At 41.3% G+C, this 27870-nt stretch overlaps 1 protein-coding gene across 1 annotated transcript in view; it reads right to left on the bottom strand.

The window, feature by feature from the left end:
• Positions 1-27870, bottom strand: part of L3MBTL4 (L3MBTL histone methyl-lysine binding protein 4) — a 319099-nt gene that overhangs the window by 60154 nt on the left and 231075 nt on the right. Inside the window, exon 15 of the mRNA XM_055080549.1 lies at positions 25382-25452. Within this exon, the coding sequence (XP_054936524.1) occupies positions 25382-25452 (71 nt within the window). The remainder of the gene's footprint in view (positions 1-25381; positions 25453-27870) is intronic.

Genomic DNA, 27870 nt, shown 5'->3' with positions numbered 1-27870 from the left:
CACTCACCTCCTCAGAGGGATGTCTCCTTTCTTCATCTCTTCCACACCGCTAAGCACCTCCGAGCCATCACCACCTCCATCTTGGAAATTTCAGGAGTTTTCCAACTGTTCGACTTGTATCTACCCTGCCCAGGCCCCCGTCATCCCAAAGCCTCGCCGCTGTGTTCAGAGCGAAGCCCAGGCTCCGCTTCTCCAGGCTCCGCTCCAAGCCTGCTCGCCTCACAACCGCCCACTCACGCCACTCGAGTCTGCTGACCGTGTTTTGGTCCCGGACACTCTCTCTGTCCCGCTGTCCGCGAGGCTTTTGTACACTCCGCCCTCCCTGCCATGTTCCTTCTTCCTTCCCCTCACCGCATCCCTTAAGCCAGATGTCCCTTCCTCAGCAACTTCAGCTTGTTTCCTCAGTTACATCAGACTCTTTAACAGCCTCACATAAATTCTTCTCTATAGCACTTGCCACAGGTACAGGTTGATATCTTAAAAACATGGTCATTTGATGAATCTGCCTTCCCAGCGGGAAGGTAACGTTCAGGGAGGGTGAGGGCAGTCTCTGGTCTGGGTTAGCAAGGTGCCCCCATGGGCAGCTCAGTGCTTGTTAAGTAGTAGCGAGTCAATGAGCGAAGGGTCCAATACTTGTGCTCTTGACCACGGTGCAAGTAGAGACCGAAGTTCTTGAGTTAAATTACAAAGCAATGAATCCTTTTATCTCACTTCCAATGACCAGAATTTTCTAGAGCTTTTCAACTAAAAATTTTTTTGCTCTGTATTTCTTTCCTCTGATCTAGCTGCAGTTTGGTTGACTGTTTGAAACTCACAGTGCTGGAAAGGTAGTAATTGCTCCATGAGATGTTTGTTGAATGGTTGATCTTAGAGCAAAAGTATCCTTTAGAAGGTTCATTATTTTGTAACTGACTTTCATCGAATCAAAGTTAAATATGAATGTTTTCTCAGGAGCAACTTCGTAAGGGATGACCGCTTTTGTTTTCAGGTTACGCTTGGAGGACACAAGATTTTGATTTGTGTTTGGGAAGTAAGTGCTCAGGTGACTGCTTTAAGAAAAATCCCTGTAAAATGCAGTACAAGAACATGAATATTGACAAATGGCACTAGTTCTCTGAAGCAGAATGAGAACACTCTGCTGATTCATTACCCTTTGATGAAAATACACACATTCTTCAATGGCGTCTGTGTTCATGCCACGACCACAAATGACTGCGGGGGGCTGGCCAATCCATCTCTCATTTTGCCTCAAAGTGGCTTCAAGAAGCGGCTTCTCATGCAGATTTAACGCAGGTTGGAGACCCCAGCCGCTGCTGCCGAGCTACTCATCACCCCTCCGCAAGTATCGGTGCGGGTGCCAGCCAGCCGTTTACTGGCTGTGTGCCCTGGGGAGGTTATTCACACTCTGTGCACTGCAGTTTCTCCATAGTTAAAAAAAGAAGAAGAAAATACAACGGAACTTGGAGGGCTGTGGGGAAGGAGCGGGAGAAGCGCGCGCTGGCGCCCGGCGCACGGTGAGCAGCCCTCGCCTTTTCCCGGGCTTCTTCCTGTCCTTAAGTGGTTCATCAGATGAGAGTCACTTTTGCCCCCAGAATCACAGAACTGGCTTTGCTTCCAGTTACCTAAATTTTTTTTTTTCAGTTTGAGTCTTGACAATAGATTTGCTCGGGAGTTGAACTTACATCTCCCCAGAAGACTTGATAAGGGTCCTAATAAGCCCCCAGGGCCCCTGGGGGTGCCCACAGCTCTCTGGTAAATTCAAGAGCTCTTCTTACAGTGTAAGAGCGGCCATGCCTGCAGCTCAGCCAGCTCGGAGCCTTCCTAGGACTCCATGACTCTGATGGTTTCTTGGAGAAGGAGAGAGCGAAAGCAACAACAGGAACTTTTCGACTTGTGTTATTGAAGTGTTTTCAGAAACACTGCACAATAAGCCCAATTTGGATTTGCACCTATGCAATTCTATCATGTTCTGTACCTGTTAATTTTTTTTTTTTTTACCAGTCAAGATGTGAGCTAGCAAAATGCTGTTGAAAAGCACAGGTGTGAGTTCAGGAAGGCAGTAAATGCAATATTTTCAGTACAAGAAATATTATCCACAATACTCATGCTACTCAGCTTGGTACAATAATTATTAAGGGACCAAACTGTTAAAAAATCATTAAGACTTTATTCAATAAATGCTACAAAAAGTGAAAAACTATTTGGAGGTCAAAAGATGGGCTCAAAGTTAATTCTCTGTATGCTTTTCCTCTAGATAAAGAGCTCTGCATAATCTAACTTCTTGCCAAACCCTATTTTCCCCAATACTTCCCCAAAGTATGTCAGAGAAATTCTTTAGGACCATATAAAATCCTGCTATTCTAGTCCTAGCCTTTTCCTCCTTTAGGTAGAAATTGTATGAAAACTGCTTAGTCTTACTATTCTGAAAGGCAATTAAGCTTGTAGTCTCCAAAATGATGAAAATATTAATATTGTCACTGTGCAATTCTTCAAATTTAAGAGCAAAGTTCCGCAATTTTTATAAACGGTGATACTCTTCATTACAAACACCTGTGCACATTAATGCCTAAAGTAACTAATTTTAAACAACTCAACAAAATCAATGCCTAACATTTTCCAAAATGCAAATATGACCTGACTCCAGTGAGCAAAGAGCTCTCTGATGTGCTGTTTGCCTAAGAGCCATGTTGTCCCCCAGAGGCTCTGAGGGCTGCTGCTGTGAAGGGTACAACTTCTGGTTTTTAATGGGAGTGTTGTTTTTTTTTTCCCTCTTAGGGCAATAACATGGGTCTGAAATGAGCTCTGGAGAGCGGGAGAGACAGTATAGGGAAAGATTTTTTCTCCCAGTAAGTGACATGCTCATAATGGCGAAAGATTTTTTATAGCAAATTTTGTTGCAGAACTCTTATTGACGTGCTCTTAAATTATCAGACGTTTTCTCAATATGCTACCTATTAAAGAATCATGGACTTGTGATGTCAACACAGTTGGTAACTTATTTAGTCCCCTTCCAGGCTGTGATATTTGTTTTCCTCCTGCCTCTGGTCTCTGAGGGAAGGGTACGTGAAAGGCAGTGGTGGCCGTTGCTTTGAGGGTCTCGGTTTGGCCGTGAGGGTCCTTGATGTTGGTCTGGGGACTCTCAGCCTGCGACGTAGCAGAGGAATCCTTCACGGAATGTCCTTGGTGACGCTCCCTGCACTCTTAATCCCGCTGTGGCTTCACCATATACAAGTCAACAGGACACACAGAGCAGGTCTAATCTGTGAGGCTGCCAGTGCGGAGAGATTCTGATTGAAGCCTTGTGGGCTCTGGGGCAATGAGATGCCTTCGAGAACATCGCAGTCTGCGTTCATGTCTTCTTTCCAGACCTGGGTAGAAATCCTGGTAGAGCAGACTCAGTGGGTGAATTCAGCCATTTCTTGAAAATTTCAGTTGTGGACTGAATTCACTCGGTAACTTTGATGGAGACGTTAACCCTCATCCTGAGGAGCAGCCCACCATCCCGTATTTTGCTAGGACTCTGAAGGACAAGGGAGCCGTGCTGATGAAAGGTGTCCCAAGGGTGCCGTGCTATATGAGGGACCCCGGCATCATAAACACCTGATTTTTCATAAGCACCTGATTTTTCAGCAATGGCTTTCACTATATTACATTAAAAATTCCTGGCTTTGCAGGATGTGTTCATCGTAGGGATGGTTGAAAGGGGCAGCTGTGGCTGCAGGAGCAAATACCACAGAGGCATCTGAGGGGTCCTGCAATATTTCCCATCAGTGAGCTTCTCTGTTCCATTAAATACAATGGGGCGTGCCTGGCTGCTAGCTCTGTGCGTGATTACAGATGGGCCTCCTTCGAGGCTTTTTTGTACCGACACTGTTGTTCAATTATAAAATGTGTAGCTCAGAGCTGTCTGAAAAGCAACTGGGGGTAGTTCCAAAGGCATACTAAAAAACTGCCTTTAAGTCAATTTCATAAACATTTTTTTCTTTGATGTTTTGGTTTAAAAATTATGGATACAGGTTGATACTGAGAGCACATTATCGATCGAGAATTCCTATTAACTGGCATTATCACATCGCAATACAATTTAAAGTGAAGTTAAAACAATGGCTCAGAAGTTTAGGAAGTCTCTGGAATGCTTTCTGAATCATAAAGCAATAATATTTTTGGCATATTTTCAGTATCAAATTAAGTACAATTTTCAGAATATGGCAGGGAGCTGACACATAGCTGACTTTCAATTAATCAATATATTGGATTACAATAACTATGAATCAATGCCTACTCCCTGCCAGATGCTGGTCACGATGGACACTAGGACCTACTGTACTTTCTCTGCTTCTTGTGGACTAATAAGCATCAGTTTCCAGACATTTAAGCAAACGGCAAAAAAAAAAAAAAAAGTCAAATATCCTTGTTTGACCTTTGCAACTGAAAGGACAGTGAGTTCCAAAACTCACATGCATTTTTTTTTTTCCCATCTAACCTTCTGAGGTAAAAGAGAAGAGAGAATCTCCATTCAAGTTTTGCAAATAGCCTGACTCTTTTGTACTTTGCCAATAGTGAAGAATTTTCTCTTTCAAGATTCAGTAGGCTAACGGGCATAAAGAATTCTGACATTGTTAGTTTTTAGAGAAAGAACAAGTCAACATACTGGAAAACGTACCACGATGGCCAGAAATTGGACCATGCAGATAGAATGGCACGATCCCACCCTACAGCGCACATGGGACGCTGGCAGAAACCATCTACAGCTCACGAAATCCCAAAAGAAAGTTCTGTCAATTTACAGTCCCCACAACAAGTTCGGTATATGGAAGAACAAGTCCAATTTCTGAATGTGTGATCATCATCCTGACCCTGTTAATGATGTCTTCCTATTTTCAAATGTTGTAAGGAGATTTCTTATCTATTTCCAGCAAGTGTTAGCTCTTTAAAATATACCATGCTGAGAGAGTTAAGACAATTCGTAATCTAATTATGTGCATTTGTAAAACAACTGCTTGCATAGCTGAAATATAAATTTGATAAGGCGATAAATATAGAGAAAGGGGCAAGAGAATTAGTTCCAGAAATGCTACAAAATGCATTCAGTACCGAGTGTCCGCTGCAGGACTGGCACAAGGCCAGGTCCACAGGACACGAAAACAAGCGGGTTCCCGGCCTGTGAGAAGTTCACGGTCTCCTGGGCACATCAACAACATGTGTTCAGGGCAGATAAACTCAGTATTATTCGAGAAGGGACCGCAAGACGACTCAAGTCATGCGAATGGTGGTGCAGAGTCTAACTGACCGGGTCAGTTAAGCTCCGTCCTCCACACGTTGCTCTCCTGCTGATGCTCTGGTGCGGGGCTGGCGAACGCACGCCTCATTTCCCACGTTGTTCCCCTGCCTCAGGGACAGAGGCTCCCAGGGCTCTGGTGGCTTTGCCCCATTCTGAGCCCCGGCATCTTTCCTACCAAGGACCCTGGAAACTCCCTCTTTACAGCACTGCACGTCTCAGCGTGCGAAGTCATGGGCTGAGACCCCTGATTGTCTCTGATCTTGGCAAGGGGACCGCCACACGCGTCACTGTCTGCAGCCTCCACGAGGCCTGCCGGGCTCACGTTAGGAGGCAGTGCAGGAAGCAGGCCCAGGGTGGGGACTCGGCAGTAAGATGGGTTCGAGCCCCGGCTCTGTCACCTTTAGCTGTAGGGCCAAGGATACAGGGACCTGGCTTCCTCTCCTCTGTAAGGCAGGGTACCCCAACATAGGATGAAGACTATTACATCGATAATGCCGACACACAGCTTAGCGCAGACAGTGCCCCCAACGTCAGCTCATGGAAACACCCAGCAGGCATCCTTCTCTTCTCCCTTTGCCCTCTGCCCCGCCCTTCCCTGAAGTCCAGTTCACTCCTGCTCCCCCTTCAGCTGTGGGGCCCTGTCACTTCCTCAGAGACGCCCTCCCTGACCTTCTGGCGCCCTCTTCCCTGGACCTCGACTGTCAGCGGCTGTCGCTGGGCCGGGAGCTCGTGACGACTAAGCCCAGCTCTGCTCTCGTCCACGGCGGCCACCCCCAGCCTGGAATAATGCTGCGCGTGAAAAAAGCATGTGCTGAATGACCACGGGAGAAAGGAACCACTCTGGCACCAGGGAAATGGTTCTGTGGAAGGACCTCGAGGGCCCCGCAGGGTTAGGAAGGCGGCACCAGGCAGGTGGCTCGGCCGCCTTCCCCTCCGGCAGCTCGGCTTTTGTCTGTTTACTTCTGGGTTACCCCAGACTCCACTGGAAAGCACTAAACTACAGTTTAGAAACTGCTTGTTTTCAAAGCTCCTTCCTAGGACTTACACCTTCTGCCTCAGGAATCTGTGAGACAACGTGACCGGAGACTTCCATGCTGTCTGTTATTGAAGAGGCAACTCACACTGAACACCTGTCATGTGTTCATCACCCCAAGACACACAGGAGGGGGCCCACTTCACCTCGTGCGGCTTCTCCAAGGAATTCCCTAGGGGTGTTCAAAGAGGTTTTAACCTTCAGTACAATGGAGCCCTCAAAGAAAATTTCTGACATTTTGGCATTTGTTCTGAGATGAACTTCTCCTGATTTAATGACACCTGGTATTCTGTTCACGTCACCCACACCTAATGCTTTTAAGCCACTGGGCTCACAAGGTGCTGAGCACTGGGTATAGGTGCCATGACCACCAAGACCGCGCTTGAGCAGGTATATTTGAAAGTAAGGTTTCTTTGATAGCGTGCTCAAGATGCAGAATTTGGTGTGTGGGGGGAGGTTGATTTAGAAAGATTTTTCAGAAAACATTTTTAATCTTGAGGCTAAACAGTGAAACAACACTCAAACAAGGATTCCTTTGAAACTTACTATTCCCCAACCCCTATGTTCACAGAGGTGAAAAAAAAATCTTCTGACGTAAACATCACGAAGAACAGATACCGCCCACCCCTGCAATTTAGCCAAATGCAACCCATCATCTGACAGATGTCCCAGGGAAGGGGGCCCGATGCCAAGGAAACACTTAGTGACCCAGATTCTCAGCCCCTCAGGGAAGGGTTTTCCACGAAATTTCAGGGCACCTGTGTGAAACATGGATGATTAAACTTTACTCTCAGCCTCCTCTCTGTATGCTGCAACCTCTTCTTTTTTATATAAACTAATATCCACTGTGAATATGACTGCTGCTCCAAGGGGCTAGAAGGCACTTGTCTGAAGGTGCATTACCAGTAAGGGTTGAGGAGACCTCGGGTTTTAGGACAGCAGTGGTTTCCCCTAGCCTGTGATAAAGAGAGGCTTTGGGTAGATATGTCCACATGCCTTTCAAATAAAAAGGATTTGGGCTGTAAAATTCATTAATGGTAAGACAGCAGTTCTGTCATCTCCAAGGAGAAATTTCTGGCCAAGCAGAAAGGCATTCTTCTTAAGAAAAGAAAGACTGTCATTAAACAGAATAAGAATGTCAGAGACGCTGAAACGGCTTTTGACTTCAGACTTCAAGGCCAATCATCTGTCCGACAGAAAGTAAAATCCCCAAAGTTTTTGCAGAAGTCTGCTTTTGTGTTTAAAGGAGAATTTAGCAATGGTCAGAGAGGAAGCAAAAGTCACACAGTGTCTAGGGCACACGTACCACTGGGGCCCAGTCGAGAGGGTAAACCTAAGGAGTTATGAATCCACTCTGATGAATTTAGAGAGAAATGTTTGAGTACTGGTCATACCTTCAAAAAACATAGTGCTTTATTTTTAATGCCCTTTCATGTTAATTCTCTCTTTTGATCCACTCAACTACCGCGTTGAGCAGAGAAATGGTCTCCACCTGACAGGCCAGGAAACGGAGGCTCACAGTCTCGAAGGCTTATTAGCTCATTGGGCAGCAAGTTGGTGGCTGGGCTCAAAGTCAGGTCGCCCCACCCTCCTGCCAGGACCCTCTGCTAAGCCACAGTCATGAGGACAGCCTGCTGCAGGGCAAGAGCTTCGGAACTTCCAGGAAGATCTACGCTCTGCCTCTGTCCTTCAGTAGCGTGTGACCCTGGACAGGCTACTCAGCCTGCTCTCCATCACCTCAACAGGAAACGGTGACCTATTAGAGGGTCTTTTAGACGGAAAATGAACACAACTCTGCTTTATAACTTGGGAAGTGCTGGATGAATACGTTATTATCACCGTTACCATAATAGCCAGCATATTAAGGAAACAGCTATTATTTGATGCTACTGCTAAGAAATGTTTTAAAAAAGAGTATCTTTGCAAAGTTATAGAATAAAAACTAGGCAAAGTATGTTAATAAAAATCCACCACCACTGGGGAAGAGCATTTTTTTAAAGCCTCATCTTTCTAAAGGCAAATAAAAGAAAAAAAAACGTCATCAGAGTTACTACATCTAGAATAACTCAGGAATCTTATCTTTTTTTTTTTTTTAGTTTAGGTTCTAGTTTCCTTAAATACTTGTTATTTTATTATTTATTTTACGATTATTTTATAATCTGATTTTCTACACATCAAAACCATTAAAGGCAGTCAAAATTCAAAGGAAAATGACATCATCTAAAATTAATTCAAAAAGGAAAACAAATCAATGAAGAAAAGCAAGAAAACAGTGAATGAGGGAGAACCATGTAAGTAACAGAAGAAACTGTTGTTGTCTTTGCTAATGAAGTCTATGACATAAATGATATGTGATGTACCCTCACAAGGCAACAGTAACTATGGCAACAAGAAGAGATGCAATGCACTCAGAGTGACTCAACCAAATACCTAATTGACACACTAAACATATTTCAGGTATATTTTCATATGGTACTGAAGTATTTTTTACCCTTACTTATGCAAAATTACTCACTTTAATAGCCACACCCCTTTAACTTACAAAAAGATTAAGTTTTCTTGTACCATCAGCATGACTTTTACAAAAACAACCCAAGGGTACTGTGGTCATCAACAACACTCGTCTTCTACCTGGCAGTGATGATTTTTAGGTCTGGAGAATCTCAGTTCAGAAATCTAACATGATGACTGTCTGATGATATAGCTTAGAATCATTTACGTATATTCAAGACATCAAATCGTGATTCTCTCTCTATCTAGACATACGGTGCTTGGCATTACTATCTGAAGTCCTCTCTCTCTGCAATAATGGAATGTCACAATAGCAGTGCTCTCTGGGTAGAGAAACCCAGGACAATGTTTGGCTAAAGGTCTTTTAAGGAAAGGAACTCCACTGTCTCATTCCCTCAGCTGCTCTGGCATCTCGAACCTTCTCTCCTGTCTAACCTTTCTGCGTACCCTTTAGAACAAGACCTGAGCTCTTCTTCATTGACTATCCTTATGGGGTATAAATCCCAAGTTTACAAAACGTTTTCTCATAAAATAGGCGCATTCTCTCCAAGGAGACTGTGCACTAGGGCAGTTTTTTTTTGTTTCATTGTTTTTTTTGAGGTACGCGGGTCTCTCACTGTTGTGGCCTCTCCTGTTGCGGAGCACAGGCTCCGGACGCGCAGGCTCAGCGGCCCTGGCTCACGGGCCCAGCCGCTCCGCGGCATGTGGGGTCTTCCTGGACCAGGGCACAAACCCGTGTCCCCTGCATCGGCAGGTGGACTCTCAACCACTGCGCCACCAGGGAAGCCCCACTAGGGCAGTTTTTTTTCAAGTTTTTGGACCTCTCATGAAGGCAAACGTGTGTCACACCGTCCACCTGATGGAGAGACACGGAGGCTTTCTGTGTTTGATCCTGGAAATGCTTGAGAGGTAAAGGTGCTTCGCTGCAGTCTTCCCTTTAGCACTGGAATTACAGACAAGGAAGACCAGCCTGGCAACACCCTGGGCCGGGCGATGAATAAAGGAGAGAAATGGTCGGCTTTGGGGGTGTCCACTCCCCACAGACACCCACACAATTCTCACATGTTCACAGACTCTGAGAAGGGAGGTGTCCACACCCCTGAAATCTGACACTGGGAAGAAGATGATGTCATTAGAATTCCCTATCATCCGGCCTGGGAGGATGGGTGGAGCATCTAAGAATCTAGGGCTCCTGTGCTGGCCCAGGAGAAGGAGTGCTGTGCAGGGCTGGAACACGAAGCTGTAATTCGGGGCCAGGAAAAACCTCCGCTTCTCTGCTCGTCTCTGGGGTGTCTGCTCTGGACAGTGAGGAAGCGGAGGGCGCTCAGATTAGTGACTTGTGTCTGATCACTGTCCCAGGACACTGTGCCTGCAGGCGGGCAACGTGGACAGGTGAAGCTGCATTCTAATATAAGCAGAGCCAGCAGAGGAGGTGTCAGAGGCAGATTCCAGTGCCGGAGGGTTATTTCTGGAGTCCTCTGAGGAAGCTCACAGCGTGGCTGCCCACACGGCACCAGAAGTGGTGCCGTGGGATTTGGTTTCCAGAGTTGTCAGCCCCTCAAGCCTCAAAACTAAAAATAAGTATCTACTTATTAAAGCAGATTTATTTTTACGAGACATTTTGACTCTTGCGCTGTAACTTTTTCCACTTTTGAATCTTCTATATATTTTGTCAATAATGCTTATAATTCTTCAAAATCCATAAACTATAAACTATGCCTTGATTCCAGCAAGAAAACTGGCTTTCTCATTTTCATGTTTTTCTGGAATGTGACAGCAAAAGAGTTTGCTCTGAAAATAAGGATGAAGGGAATTTTAGGAAAGGTAATATAGAATATATTAGATATCAAACTAAAAAAAAAAAGCTCACGATATCCCTGAAAGGAGGCTAGAGGCACCCAGACCCCATGCTCAGTTCCAAGAATTTTCCTCCTGCTCTGAGCCTTACTGGCTGTACCAAGATGGCTTCCAGCAGGCCTGCGAGTGTAGGTGTTTCAGAGCATCTGGCAGGGAAACAAACTAATTACGCCAATCTCAGCACCTCTAAATCTCTGTCCCAACACTCCTAATCTCAGCTAGCCTCTAACTCGGGATACAGTTCTCTGTTATGTGTCATTTTAAGCAATGTGAAGCTGATAACTCTCCTTTTTAATGAGAAACCTGTTACATTCCATTCTGTCTTGGAAGCTCTTATAATTAATATTTTGACTGACACCTGAAGAAAGCAGCAGAGTGCCTGCAGGAGGGTCTGATCAAGAGGAGGTGCAGTACCTACTCTCCATAAGAACCAGGGCATCATTTATGCTGTCTTACAGCACTACAGATGCTATGCTGTCTTACAGCACTACAGGTGCGATGCTATGTTGTCTTACAGCACTACAGACGCTATGATAGCTGTTGAAATTTTTCTAGACTAAAGTTGAGTCTATTCATTATGTGCTCTTACAAGGCCACCAGCTTCCTTTCACTTGTCAGAATATCCTCGTCGAGTTAACTGTGGGTACCAAACTTCTGCCCTTAGAATCGTCTTTTAACCCAGTGCAAATAATTCTCTTCTTCTTCCCAAGAACTCCAGTTTGTCCCATGCCACCGTATGGATCACATTACCACACCAAATATTAGTGTCATTACAAAGATAATAAGTACTTACAATCAGCTTTTTTTAAAAAAAATTAATGCTTTCTTTTTAGGGCAGTTTTAGGTTTACAGAAACATTGAGCAGATAGTACAGAGGGTTCCCATACATCCCGCTAGCCCCTAATCTCCCCAACAGTTTCCCCTATTGTTAATATCTTACATTAGTGGGGTACATTTCTTACAGTTGATATACCAATATTGATTCATTATTATTACAAACTGGACTCTACAATTTACATTAGAATTCAGCTTTGTGTAACAGAGTTTTAGGGGTTGTGACTAATGTGTAATGCTGTGTATATATCATTATGATGAATAAGTTTCATACAGAATAGTTTTACTTCCCTAAAAATCCCATGCTCCATTTAGCCACCCCTCCTTGCTTTCCCCAAGCCCAAACTCCTAACAACCACTGATCTTTTTTGCTTTTTCTATAGTTCTGCCTTTTATAGAATAGCATATACTTGGAATCATCCAGTATGTAGCCCTTTCAGACTGGCTTCTTTCACTGAGTAAAATGCAATTAAGGTTCCTCCATGTCTTTCTGGAGCTCATTTCTTTTTATCGCTGAATAATATTCCATTGTATGGATGTACAATAGTTTGTTTATCCAGTAATCTATTGAAAGATGTCTTGGTTGTTTCCAATTTTTAGCAATTATGAATAAAGCTTCTATAAACATTTGTGTGGACATAAGTTTTTTTGTTTGTTTGTTTGTTTGTTTTTTTGCGGTAAGCGGGCCTCTCACTGCTGTGGCCTCTCCCATTGCGGAGCATAGGCTCCGGACGCGCAGGCTCAGCGGCCCTGGCTCACGGGCCCAGCCGCTCCGCGGCATGTGGGATCTTCCCGGACCGGGGCACGAACCCGTGTCCCCTGCATCGGCAGGCGGACTCTCAACCACTGCGCCACCAGGGAAGCCCGGCAGGAGTATTCTTAACCACTGCACGACCAAGGAAGTCCCGATTTTAGTTTTAATACAGTCCAACTTATCAAGTTTCTCTTTCATGGGTCATGCTTTTGGTGTTGCATTAAAAAACTCGTTTAAAACACAAGGTCGTCTAGATTTTCTCCTACGTTGTCTTCTGGAATCTTTATAGTGCTGTGTTTTATGTATAGGTCTCTGACCCATTTTGAGTTTACTCCATTTTGTATTTGTTAAATTTATTCTTTCTTTTTTGTCTTCTCCCCCTTTTTCTCCTTTCTCTGATTCTAACTGAGCATTTTTTATGATTAGATTTTCTCTCCTCCTTAGCATATCAATTATACTTCCTTCTACATTTTTATGGTGGTTGCACTGGAGTTTGCCATATGTACTGACAACTTCTTCAATCCTCTTTCCAGTAACACCATATATAATGATTCATGAGCAGCAACAAGCACCTTGTGACAGAGTATTCCCAAATCTTCCCTCCCATCCCTACAATATTGCTGTCATCCATTTCACCTATCCATAAGCTGTAATTGTCCAATACATTGTTATTATTACTTTGAAAGGCACTCGAACAAACTGTCATCTACCAGAGCAATTAAGAATATGAAAAACAGGAGAGTTTATCTTACCTCCACTTTGTTCCTTCTCTAATGCTCTTTCTTTATATAGGTCTGAGTTTCTGACCTACATAATTTACTTTCTCTCCAAAGAACTTCTTTTAACATTTCTTGCAAGGCAGGTCTACTGGAGACAAATTCTCTCAGTTTCTGTCTGTCTGAGAAAGTCTTCATTCCTCCTTCACTTTTGAAGGGTAATTTCATGGTGAACAGAATTGTTGGTTGCAGTGTTTTCTTTCAATACTTAATGTTTCACGCCACTCTCTTTTTTGCTTGGATGGTTTCTGAAGAAAGTCCAATGTAATTCTTATCATTGCTCCTCTATAGGTAGGGTGTTTTTTTCTTTGCCTTCTTTCAAGATCTTTTCTGTCTTTGACTTTATTCATAGTTTGAATATGATATACTAGGTGTAGAATTTTGGGTATTTTTCCTACTTAGTGTTTTTTGTGCTTCCTGGATCTGCGCTTTGGTGTCTGTCACTAATTTTGGAAAATTCTCAGCCATTATTATGTCAAATATTTCTTCTGTTCCTTTTTATCTTTATTCTGGTATTCCCATTACATATATTCTATACCCTTTGCAATTGCCTCACAGTTCTTGGATATTCTGAAGCATCTTTTTAATTCCTTTTCTCTTTGCTTTTCAGTTTGAGAAGTTCTACTGACCTGTTTTCAAGCTTGCTGATCCTTTCTTTGGTCTTATCAAATCTGCTGATGAGCCTATCAAAGCCATTCTTCATTTCTCCTACAGTATTTCCGATTTCTAGCATTTCCTGATTCTTCTTTAGAGTTCCCATTCTCTGCTTATAGTACCCAGCTATTCTTGCACAGTTCTTACCATACATATCATAGTTATATAATTACATAAGTACATCATAGATTCCAGTCTGATTATTCCAAAATACCTGCTGTATCTGAGACCGGTTCTGATGCTTGCTTTATCTCTTTAGTCTGTGTGTTTTGTGTTGTTTTGTTTTGCCTCTTAGCATGCTTTGTAATTTTTGGTTGAAAGCCAGGCATGATGTATCAGATAATAGGAACTTAGGTAAAAGATCTCTGGTGTGAGATTTTATGTTAATAGAGCTGGGAATTAGGCTGTGTTTGATTTACCTATAGGTGTCAGAGGCTTCAATTTTTCTAGTGTCCTTTTTCCATTCCCTGTTGTCTTTGGGTTTCCATAGAAACTCCTTCTTAAACAGAGTCTGTGTCTTACAGTTCTCTGTTGTAATATTAAGTTATTATAATGAAGCCCTATTAATGTCAAGGTATGTGGGGGGAAGTATTCTAGAGTCTTATGATTAAAACCACTTTTTTAATGGGCTTGAGTACCTGGACTGTGGCTTTTAAAAGAGTTGCTTGGCTTTTGTTTCCTTCTCTGATGTGAGACACATGGCTAGACGGGATTGGAGTTGTCTAATTGCCTTTCCTCAAGGACCTATAAGCCACTGGTAAAGTAGTTTCCCTTGAGGGCAGGACCTCAATTCTCTGATGGATCTAAGAAGAGTAGCTGATATTCAGTTTCTTCAGCTTTCTTCTTGTTGTGAAGTTGGAAGTGATAACTTACAAACTCTTTACATGTCAGAACTGAAGCCAACAGTCTGATTTTTCACTGTGATCATTCCCATGGACAATGTCAGTAAGAAGGCTTTATAGAGTCATTTCTGTCTTCAGTTCCCCGTGACACCAAGTCCTTAGGGCATGAACCCCAAGAAGGCCCTTAAAATTCAGTATGCATACAGCTCATAGTATAAGTAGGTAATTTACATAGTGTGATCACTGATCATTTTCTATGTTTCTATCTATCCTTTACCACATAAACTAAAAATGGCAGAATATGTTTTCACCAAATTTCAAGGACATATTAGTGATAGACTCTAACCTACTGAAGGAATCATGTAGTGAGCATGAGATTCATCGCTGGGGATCATGGGGCACTTCCAAGAGCTGGGCAATCATCACCTGCGGAACTGCTACTGGGGTCAGTGCCTGTCTGAGGAGTCACACCACACAGAGTAAGACAGATACCTTGGACAGACATACACTAATTTCAAACATGAGTCTCAAGGAAAAACAAGCAAACAAACCACAAAGCCCCAAACCAAAAACCCAGAGCGGATACAGGGACCAACTTGCCTGCTCTCCCAGGCAACTCCCATGCATGCTCCACGGTAAGCAGCAACGATTTGTTCATTCAGTGGTGGTTAAAAATCTTTAAAGCGTGCACAGAAACAACAACTTCTGTGATTACTACAAAACTGGTAGCACTAACTCCAGCCCTTTGCACAGACTTGCAACCTAATCCTGTTAATTAAAAATTCCTGGTAAACAGAAGCACAGAGGCTGCCCAGAAGGCTTTTAACGTGTGTGTAAAAAACCAGTGAGTTTTGTAAATCTGAGTAGAGTGCTAAGTGAAATGAAAAGATGTCCAAGAATATTTGTGCCTTTTTAACCTATGCAGGAGGCCCGCAAGTTGTGGCTTCCTGATATACTGTTTAAGGCTTTCTTGTCTTCATTCTTTGGTTCCCCAGTTGTGGTTTTTCTTCTTCCCAGTAGTTTGATATTTATGTGATTGCTCTTATTTTCCTCAGTCCCTCTTGACTCTGACTTTCTGGTGATACCTCAGCACTGACTTTCTTCCACTAGGTTCAGATTCCTCTAGAACAAGGCAGCACCCACAGTTCTGTGCATGAAGACAGTCTTGGACACACACACATAATATCATTGATGATAGAGCTTTTAAATTTCAAGTATACAATAGAATTTCCTATATGAAGATTGTATTTAAATGAGTATGAAAAAAGATGGATTGTTTTTTAAATGATATTGAAATAATTCAGAAAAACAAGAATAAGCTGGTATATTACCTTAATCCTCATCAAAACCAATTCAATACAGAGTACAGATTTAAATGTTAAAAATAAGAGGCCATAGCTTTCCTAACACAATACATGAGTAAACAGTTGTATGACTTTGATGTTGGAATAAGAATGAAATAAAAGCTATAAACCATGAAAGAAAAAAAAACGGATCAATTAGATGACATGAAAACTTATTTTTAGTTAAGAAATGAAAATAAAAAGTATACAAGGTGGGAGCATGTACAAAAATTATTGGTAAGATATATAACAGAGTGAACTGGTATCCATAATAAATTAAGCCAACTTCAAATCTATAGTAATAACATAAGCAATTTAAAAAATGGACAAAGGACAGGATAAGCAATTAACAAAAAACATGACTGACATGGAAAAATAAGAAACTTCATTATTAAAGAAAAATGCTTAAAAGTATGATATTTTTCTTCTATCAGTTGGTAAGGTAAAAGAGGTGAAATAGTCATTATTTGCAAGGTTAGAGTGAAGTGATTACTCTCATACATTATTAAGAGTGTAAATAGCTATAGACACTTAAAAGCCAGGCTGAAATAACACTCATAATTTATAATGTGTGTACTTTTTAATCAAATAATTTCACATTCAGATATTAATCCTATACAAACACCCCCACAAATGCTCACATGTGATGGTACAAGAATTTACTGTATCTTTGTTTTAAATATAAAGACTGAAAATAATAAAAATGTTCATGAATGAGCATTTGATTAAATACATTATGGTAGAATCACCCAGTGAAATTCTTTGTGACCATTAAGCAAAGCTATGGTAGGAATTCCACTCCAAATTATGATGGAATAGCTTTAGTAGAACAACTTTCCTACAAAGAACGACAAGGAAAGCAAGCCTACAGGTGATTCACATACTGATATTATAGGGCATAGAATTAATAACTGCAACTGATGTATTTAAGAAGTTAGATGGCAAAATACAGAATTTTACTAAATAACTAAAATTATTTTTAAAATAATGTATATGGAAATTCCAGAACTGAAATATATAAAGAGTAAATTGAAAATTCATTGGATGGGTGTAACAGCAGTTTGGAGACAGCTGAAGACAGCATTAGTGATTCTGAAGGAAGGTCAGCAGAAAAAAATCCAAGCTGAAGCACATAGATTAAAAAGGAAGGAAATACAGAAAATAGCATAGCACCCATATGAACAAGAGAAAGTCTAAAATGTGTAGACAGAGTCTCACAAAGGAGGAGAAGGGAGAGAATGGAGCATAAGCAACGTTTGAAGAGATAATGGTTAAGAAATTTTTCAAAGTAATGAAAGACATATACTCACAGACTTAAGAAGCACTATGAATCCCCAAAAGACAGAGAGAGAAGTACACTTCATAATAAAACTGCTGAAAATCAAAGACAACAGAAAAATCTTATAAGCAGCCAGACAAATTAAGATATGCTCTAAGACACACTTCCCTCAAAGAAGACACACTGAAGCTACAGCAGACTTCTAGAGGGAAACCATGGGGGTCAGAAGACAATGGTATGTTATCTATAAAGCCTGAAAAAAAATCAACTATCAATGCAAAATTACATAACCAGCAAAAATATTATTCAAAAGTTTAGGCAAAACAAAAACATTTCTGGACAAGAAAAACTTACTTTTTAAAAAACATAGCTAGAAGACACGCTAAAAGGAATACAGGAGAGTTTTTCAGACAGAGGAAAAATGATCCTACACAAAGATGTGTATTTTACTAGCTATAACGTCTACTAAAAATATTAAAAGTGCATAACCAACAAGCTAATATAGGAAAAATGGTATAATAAAATAAATTCTTGGTTAATAAAAAATAAAGCAAGATGTACAGTAAGTCCCCTATATATGAGCCTTCCAGTTGCGAACTTTCAAAGATGCGAACATGTGTCCGCATCTTGTAAGTTAGTTCACGTGTCTGGCATACATTGTCACGTGCAGGCAACCTCTACAAGTGGTTGTGCTTCTGTGTACTTTACTGTACACTACTGTATAGAGTACAGTAGTACAGTATCTTTTTCTCAAGCCCCGGATGTCTGGAAGCAAGCATAAAAGCAGTGGTGATGTAGCTGGTACTGCTAAGAAGCTCCAAGCAATAACAATGGAGACAAAAGTGACAATAATTGAGAGAGTGGAGCAAGGCGAAAAGATGGTAGATGTTGTTCATTCTTATAACATTCAACCATCAGCAGGATTCTAAAGAACAAGGACAAGATCATGGAACATGTGAATTCTGCTGTGCTGATAATATCGAAGAAGTGTGGAAAAGTGATGGAGGAGATGGAGAAACATCTCAGTGTGTGGATGCAGGATCAACATCAGCGCTGAGTCCTGCTCTGCTTAATGATGATTCAAGAGAAAGCTAAAAGCCTTCATGAAGACTTGAAGAAGAAACACAGTGAAGAATCAGAGGGCGCATCTTTTAATGCCAGCCATGGCTGGTTTCATCAGTCCAAGGCTAGAAGCAGCCTTCACAACGTAAAAGTAAGTGGTGAGGCATCGAGTGCAGATATGGTAGCTGCCCAGGAACTTCCTGAAATGCTTCAAGAAATTACTGAAGAAGGTGTGTATTTATTTGAGCAGGTTTTTAATGTGGATGAGACAGGACTGTGCTGGAAGAGGATGCCAGACAGAAGTTACATCAGTAAGGAGGAAAAGTTGATGCCAGGCTATAAAGCAGTAAAGGATAGGCTAATTCTGTTGTCTGGTGGCAAGCCTTCCTGCGATATGAAGCTGAAGCCTCTCTTAGTTTATCATTCAGAGAACCCAAGAGCCCTTAAAAACATAGCCAAGGGCTCTCTTCCTGTTGTGTGGAAGAGTAACCCCAAAGCCTGGGTTACATAGGCCATTTTCCAGGACTGGTTTTTCCACCACTTTACCCGAAGGCAGAGAAATACTGTTTGGAGAAGGACGTCCCATTCCACATTCTTTTGCGGCTTGACAATGCTCTGGGCCACCCCCATTCATGGACGACTTTCATCCCAACATCAAAGTAGTGCATCTGCCACTGAATACTAAGTCGCTCATCCAACCTATGGACCAGGGAGTTACAGAGACTTTCAAGAAATATTATTTACGTCACACTTTTTGTCAGGCAGTAAAGGCGAGTGACGAATCAGGGACAACCTTGCAACAATTTTGGAAGGACTATAACATCTACAAGGTCAAAAAAACAATGACTTTGCTTGGCGTGAGGTTATGGCCGTCACCACGAAAGGGGTTTGGAAGGAACTTTGCCTGCAGTTTGTTCACGATTTCTGTGTATTTGAGAAGGTGGATGAGGAGTCCAAAGAGGTCTTCAGCAACTTAGTGACCCTCCGTGAGAAGCTGGAGCGAGATCAACAAGAGGACGACTTCACTGAACTCTTTGCTGTGCAACACGAAGCACTTATGGAATTGAAGGCCCAGAGAAAGGATGAACAGGAAGAAGAAGTAATTGAAGAACTGAAGAGATTCACAATGCAGGAAATGGCAAGGGGATGTTCTTTATTTGAGGAGGCACTGTTAGTTTTTGAGGCACAAGACCCGAACCTAGAATGGTACACGAAGGTTGCAGCAGCCGTTCAGAATGCAATCCAGTGCTACCGTGTCATCTATGATGAGAAAAAAAACAGCTACTACCCAGACATCACTGGATCATTTTTTCAAGAGGGTAGATAGAATTGAATCCAGCAAGGAACCAGAACCTGTGCCATCAACATCTCAACATCAGGCGTGAGAGAAATTGCAGCTTGCCCTCCATCTCCTGTTGCCGGCGATCTGATCCTTCAGCTCTACCATCCCCCACCTCCTCTCCCTTCTGCAGTCAGTAGCTCTTCTTGCCTGTTCACTCGATGCCAGCCCCTGGATGCCAGTTGTTGTACTGTACTACCGTACTTTTCAAGGTAGTGTACTGTAACATTAAAAACATTTTCTTTATTTTTTATATTTGTTTTATATGTATTGTTTGTGTGAAAAGTATTATAAACCTACTACAGTATAGTACAACTATATAAATGATTGTGTTAGTTGGGCACCTAGGCTAACTTTGTTGGGCTTACGAACAAATAGGACTTATGAATGTGCTCTCAGAAAGGAACTTGTTTGTATGTAGGGGACTTACTGTATAAAAATTAAATATAAAATATAAAAAAAGCAAAAAAATATATAAAATATAAAAAAGCAAGAACACAAAACTGTTGAGAAAAATAAAAAGCAATCATTAAAATGATAGCTATAAACCCAACTTAACAGCAGTAACATTACAAATGTATTAAATACTCTAATAAAAAGACTACTATCATCAGACTGAATGTCACAGGCCACTTACAAGAGATACACTGAAGCACAGGACAATGTTGGTCACTTGCTTTATGATGAACAATAGGGGAAAGGAAGGGTTTTTTAAAAAATAAATGATGCTGGGTCAACTGAATATTCACATAAAAAGTAAATCTTGATGCCTATGCTTTATCAGGTATAAAAAATAATGTCCAGGTGCACTGTAGATAGGAACGTGAAAGAAAACAAAGATTCTAGAACAAAGAATAACAGAACACAGTAATGACCGTGCAACAGGAAAATGTTTTAAACAGGACACTGAAGTGCTAACCACAATAGAAGGGACTGATGGACGGTATCAAAATGTGGAATTTCTATTCCTCACAAGGCACCACTGAGAGTGAAAGGCAGATCACAGGCTGGAGAAAAAATCTGCAACACATCTATCCAACAACGGACTCACGTACAAATACAAAGAGCTACTGCATTTCAATAAGAACAATACAACCCAAAAGATGTATTTCACAAAAGAGGATGTTCAAATAGGCAACAAACATGAAAATGTGTTCAAGTTCATTAGGCTTCAGGGAAATGCGAAATTAGAAGCATAATTAGATAATACCGTAGACCCAAAAGAATGGCTAAAATTAGAGTGACTGACAAAAACTAACTGCCGGCAAGGATGGAGAGTACCTGCCATTTCCACACTGTGCCGCGAGTAATGTACTGGGACAACTGATTTGTAAAAATATTTGACACCAGCTCCTGAAGGTGAACTTATACAAACGCAGTTACCCAGGAGGTCCATTATTAGGTATGTGCCCTACAGAAATGCATACACATATCCACCAAATCACATACGAGAATGTTCCTAGTGGCACCATCGGTAAGAGAGCAAAACTGAAAACAACCAGCACTAAAATAAGTTGTGGTTATCACCATAAAATTGAACAACATGCAGTAATGAGTATACACAAACCGTGATTTGGATGGATCTTACAAACATCATGTTAGCAAAAGTCAGACATGAAAGAGCACATACTGTGTGATTACATTTATAAAACGTTCAAAATCAGGAAAAAGTAACTGATAGGGACAGAAATCAGAAGTGTGACCATGGCAGGAGGTCGTAACTACATGGAATAAGGTGAGCTTCCATCAGCTTCTTTTCCTGACCCAAGATTAAGTGGATGTGATCTCTTGTGGACGTGGGTACAATTTTTACTTAGGAAAAAAGAAAAGAACCTAGCAAGATGTATATGCACTGACTTAGGAAGACAGTCATGATGCAACAGCAAGTGTAAATAAAGATCACCAAATACACTGTGATTCTATACTGGTAAAGAAAACAACAAGGTGAATTGTTACATCCAAAATAAACCTATGAAGGATTTATTAACAATGTTTATCTCATATTTTTTGCTTTGTGAAATTTTGGGGTTTTTAAAAAAGTGAACATTAGTTACACATTTGGGGCCAAAAATAATCAATAGTAAGGAACCCCTCCCCCCCAGTTTCCCAGCTGAACACTCCACAAGACCAAAGCTGCCCCTAGGGTGGGACAGCGTGGTGGCCCTGCAGGACGTCTGCCTGTGGTCCAGGAGTGAGGTTTGGGTGCTCTGGTCCAGGGGTCTCTGAGGGGCAGGGGGGCAGATCGCGTGGGTGAGCAGGTCCCTCGGACTCAAGGAAACGCGCTTTCATAGCCTCACTCAAACTTGTTTTCAAAGGAGCAGATTTAATGCAGTTCTTAGCGGAACAGTCCAGAGGAGCGGGAAAAACCTGACAGGCCACTGCGCAGAAGCCAATTCCATCCCAGAGAAGGGACATGTTTGGAGTCGCTCTGTGTTCATGCCTTATTTACTTAGCAAAGGGCACAAAGGCTAATTACCACCTGCCACCTCTCAGGTGTAACACCCAATAAGCTTCCCTGCAAACCTTCAGATGAGTTAAGACAGACTCCAACTTACTTCTGTTAATTTTATTACCAAACATCCTTCAAGACAATCATGTTTTCCTCAACCAATTTACATCATTATAAACTAAATGTTTCTATCATCTGATCTAATTCTTTGGAAAAGGAAAAATGTTGAATCTCTAAGAAGTATGCTGGAAAATAATGATGGCCTTTAAAATACTTTCCATTATATCTGCCAAGCATATCAACTGTGAATAAAACGATTTAGAAAATGAAGATGTTTCCAAGTAAATATTGAAAACATGCCAAAGATATGAAGAGGAGAAGCTACATGTGCTCGTGTACACATGTGCACACAATCTCTAAAAATCAAAGATATACTATTTTTCCTCATGGGAGAAATGAGGAACAGATTTTAACTCATTTTCCTTAAAATAAGGAAAAAAATTCCTAATGAATTAAAGAATGTGTTTATTCAAATCTATGGCCAGACCGAAGAAATAAAAAACAAAGGTAAGGATTTAGAAATTATACTCAGATTTATAGGCTTACAGAAAATAACAGGGAAATATTAAATAATCACTTAATGTCACAGTAGCAACATATTTATTCTCATTATTTTGTCTCATCCAGGTTAGAACCAGAGAAAATGAGCTTAATTATAATAACAAGGGTTAGATCAATATGAGGAAGAACCACTTTGGGTGGCAAAAGGCTAGACAAAGGCCTTCCCTGGTGGCGCAATGGTTGAGAGTCCGCCTGCTGATGCAGGGGACACGGGTTTGTGCCCTGGTCCGGGAGGATCCCACATGCCGTGAAGCGGCTAGGCCCGTGAGCCATGGCCGCTGAGCCTGCGCGTCCGGAGCCTGTGCTCCGCAACGGGAGAGGCCACAACAGTGAGAGGACCGCGTACCGCAAAAAAAAAAAAAAAAAAAATGGCTAGAAAGAGAGCAGGTGCTAAATAAATCCTGCTCGAATGGACCCCTGAAGGCATCTTCTCAACAAGAAGCACAGTGGCCCTGGCAGCACGCGCTCTGCACCAGGCAGGGGCTCCTCGTCATTAATGTCCCAAGTCTGTGAACACAGACCTTCTCTGGGAGGAAATCAAATGTTTCAATTAAGAAGCACGGTAAATGCACCAATAAATAAACACATGTGGTTATGAACTTTTTATAAACTACACAGAAAAGCACAGGTGCTTACTAAAGAAGACGGATTTCATCTTTCACATTATGCAGTTGCATTTTGCTAGGGATATTTTCTATATTTATAAGGATGATCCTCATTAGTATTTTACTATGTGAACTACTAAACTGTGTATTTGTTTTAACAGGCACGTATACATAATTACTCTGTGGAGATACTTTCAAAAGTGTCAAAATATGAATTGAGACACTGATGTTTTTTTAGGGCTCTTCATGCAGTTCCAAGCATGTTGTTTACAGAATGAAGGCTGGTAAAATGGATTAGAACATTTGTATGGAGCAGCTTCCAAGATATCACTTATTTATTTCATTTTATTTAAAGAGATGTTCCTATCTAGTTATATTATGTAGAAATTCTTCTGGCTAGGGAGACACATATAGATGCACAATCCAAACAGAGTAACTTAACTTCCCTCCCTTTTCTGAGGAAAAGATTCCTCCCGGCTTTGTGGATGAGATAAAATCAAGTGTTATTCCAGTTAGGAGAGGAGCTTGGCCCTGCCTGAGATCAGCCCACAGAATCCACAGCCCTTTTGGACCCTCCTACACTGGTGGTGGGAATGTAAATTGGTGCAGCCACTGTGGAAAACAGTATGGAGGGTTCTCAAAAAACTAAAAATAGAACTACCACATGACCCAGTAATTCCACACCTCAGTATATATTAGAGTATATATGAGAAAAAAATAAAAACCCTAATTCAAAAAGATACATGCACCCCAATGTTCACAGCAGCATTATTTACTATAGCCAAGATATGGAAGCAACCTAAGTGTCCAAGAGATGAATGGATAAAGAAGATGTGGTGTATATACACAATGGAATACTACTCAGCCATAAAAAAAAGAACACAGTTTTGCCATTTGCAGCAACATGGATGGACTTGGAAGGCATTATGCTAAGTGAAATAAGTCAGACAGAGAAAGACAAATGTCGTATGATATCACTTATATGTGGAATCTAAAAAATACAACAAACTAGTGAATATAACAAAAAAGAAGCAGACTCACAGATACAGAGAAGAAGCCAGTGGTTACCAGTGGGGGGAGGGGCAATATAGGGATGCAGAGTAAGAGGTACAAACTATTAGATATAAAATGAGCTGCAAGTATATATTGTACAACACGGGAAATATGGTCAATATTTTATAATAACTATAAATGGAGTGTAACCTTTAAAAACTGTGAATCACTATATTGTACCCTGGTAACATATAATACTGTACAGCAACTATACTTCAATTAAAAAAAAAAGAAGTCACAGCCCTTTTGTTCAATGACTGCAAAGCACGCTCTTTCTCTTAAGAAAAGTCGAACGGGTAATTGTATTGGAGGTGAAGCGCAATGCAACCAAATTGTACTAACTTGAACTTTTAGCCAAATCAGGAGAAAACTCACTAATTTTCTTTTCCTCTAGAAGATAAACAGATCTCCTACCATGTTCTGGAAGATACAAACATGCAGAACCACACTGCTGAAGACATAAAAATACAACTTACCAACATTTTTATCTGACCAAATAAAAATTATTGCACCAAATTAACACCCAAGAGGAAATTTATTCCATAGCTTGCTATGGAATATAACCTCAAAATTATACATGACATTCTGTGTATATTGAGCCTTAATTGCAAAGAAACATAATTAAGTGAAATCATGCAATTCTTTCCCCTATACTCTAATAATCCCTTAGTTTTTAACACTTAAAGTTTGCCATAACCTTCTTGCCTGTCTTGCTAACAAAGTACATTCTGCAGTCCCCCAACTTATAAGAATGCAAGGAGACACTTCTGGTTTCCCTCCACGCCCTGTGCAGATGGCAGAGAGAGATTCCACCACTGAGACGTGTTATTTCTACAGGTTTAGATTTGTCTTGTCGTCAGTGAGGACCACAGAGCAGATTATAGAGTCCTTCACTTTAAAAATGAGGAAATGGAGGTCAGAGCAGTGAAGGAGGGCTGGGATGAGAGGAGAGCACAAGTGTCTGGGCCCCTGGCAGGTTCTTTCCCCCATTCCTTCCTGGAATGATAACGCCAGCCAAACACACAAACAAGACATTCTTCCCAACAAAAAAGCAGAGTCTGCGTTTTTGCTAGTGTTTTTGTTTTTACCTCTGAAGAGAATATCCAAGTCAATATCTTCTTTTCCTTTGATTTTCAAACACTTTGCCTGCTGTACAAGTCTGGGCAAAGAACAGAAATAAAACCTAGATTCATTATCCTGTGAGGTAGGAATAAATCATGACAGCAGCACAAATTTAAATAGAAATCGCAGGGTAAACAATAGTGAATTAGCAGGTATTTTCGCTGCACAGAGCCTTGCTAGAATTTTTCTTCAATTTAAGATTTAAAAATACACTTTTGTTCAGAAACTGTAAGTTTGAAACCTGAAACTTGAAAGCTCCCAGCCCCCTGTTCTATTATAACAAAAAGTTTCTAAAACTCTCTGGAGAATAACCTCTTCAGATTCTGAGGAGGAGCTATTAGGGATGGTAGGTGATGGTGTGGTAGGTAGTAAATAATAATTGCTACTGATGATTTCTGTGCTTATTTTAATCAGAAGATTATAGACATTGTGCTCAAACAACTGTACAAAGTAATTTAGTTACACTGTTGAATGTCAGAGAATTAATTAACTTTTTAAATGCTCCAGAATACAGTTAAGGACTAACTCTGTAACTCTTTCATCATGGAACTTCATTAAAACTTGAGGCTCATAGTTTGTAATGAATATGGAAGTTTCTAAAATGAAACTTTTCCAGTGTTGCTAATTACCTAGTAACTAATTTTAGGTAGACAGACTTGAGATGGTTCATTAATTTATCTGCAGTATTTAAGATTTTAATGAAAATGATATTACCTTGCTTGGCAAATATATTTTCTGAGTGCACTTGGGTAACTGCGCTCTCATTTTATCTCCACTGACAAGCCGTTAAGGTAGGCATGCCAGTACTGTTTCAGTTTTTGTTTTAGATGAGGAAACTGATTCAGTTACTAAAATCTTACATAGAAACCTAAGTGACTGGTACATAATTTGAGGCAACTTTATCTGTATGTTCCAAAAACGTATGTCACGATAGAAACACATTCTGTTAATCAGATACTTTTTAACCATGAAGAGTTTTTTAATCAAAAGAGCAATTAACTGAGAAATAATTTCTGTTGAAATCCCACCTTTGGACCTTAAAAGAAGGTCCTACACAGCCATTGTGGCGCACACCAGCCTCAGGCAGTTAATCTCCTGTGGTGCAAGCAGAGACCAGTCCACCCAAAACCTGGGTCTGTGTCTTAGGCCCCGTGCCCTGGGTTAGAGGCCCAGAGTGAGCAATTAGATTCTAGAAGCCTCAGCTTCCCAACCTGCAAAACCAAGACAGTACTTGCCTTACAGGGTTTGTTTGGAACAATCAGTGAAACGCTATATTATAACATAGTCTACAGACTCTTATGCATCATGGTCATGCATAAAAATGTAGGGAATATTTTTATTAATTCCATATGTTTAATTTCATTATATATATAATATATACTATAAACTTATTTATATATCTCATCAGGATTTATCTACATTCTTGTAGGAAAGAACATTAATCGTGGAAGGAGGGCTTAGCCCTAAGCAACGAGCCTCTGGGGGAGAGAGCTGGTCAACAGGGGATGTCAGAGGCACATGTGCACAATAAAGTCATTTTGCAAAGAATAAGATGGAAAAGAAAAGAACAATTTCAGCTCTGCTTACATCTTTTTGGCAAATAGTTAGGTATTTCACCCAAAACTTTACAAATTGTATGAAACTTGAGTTGATTTTCAAACCATCTGAAAGCATCCCTCTGCAAATACATGCTGATGAAGATGGCAGTTCTATCTTACAAAATTAAAAAAAGAAAAAGAAGCCAGTGTGCCTTACATAACTCTGACGAGGATTTTATACAGCAATTTAAAAATAAATCAAATAAATTTACTGAGTGGCTTTTCAAAAAAATGCAAGGTGCTGCAATCAATCACAGATATATTTAGGAATAGTTCTTGCTTTCAAAATTATTACATCACCAGGGAGATACACCAAGTCAAACCCTGTAAACCAGCGGTCCCCAACCTTTTTGGCACCAGGGACCAGTTTCATGGAAGACAATTTTTCCCAGGACCGCGGCGGGGGTGGGGGGTGGAGAAGGAGGCAGGGCTGGGGATGGTTCGGGTGGTCATGCGAGTGACAGGCAGTGACCGGCAGCAGCAGATGAAGCTTCACTGGCTCACCCGCTGCGCACCTCCTGCCGTGCCATGCGGCTGGGTTCCTAACAGGCCTCAGGTGGCTACTGGTCCTTGGCCCGGGGGCTGGGGACCCCTGCTGGAAACTGTTCAGATTCCGTTACATCTCCTGAGTGAGGCAGGTGCCTCCTAAGGACTCCCAGGTTCTTCATTTCATTTAACCTCATTTCATTCTCACAAAAACTCTATAAGGTAGGTGCAGGAGGCTATGAATCAAGAAACTGAGGCTCGGAAATATTAAACCACTTGCCCATCTTGGGGGTACAGTGAGTCAGTGGTAGAGCCAGAGTGCAAACTCAACGGACCCCAAATCCAGGCTTCCTTCTATCCTACACATCATC

The sequence above is a fragment of the Physeter macrocephalus genome, chromosome 19 (genome assembly GCF_002837175.3).
Source record: "Physeter macrocephalus isolate SW-GA chromosome 19, ASM283717v5, whole genome shotgun sequence".
Classification (NCBI taxonomy): Eukaryota; Metazoa; Chordata; class Mammalia; order Artiodactyla; family Physeteridae; genus Physeter; species Physeter macrocephalus.
This window is presented reverse-complemented; position numbering and strand designations above follow the sequence as displayed.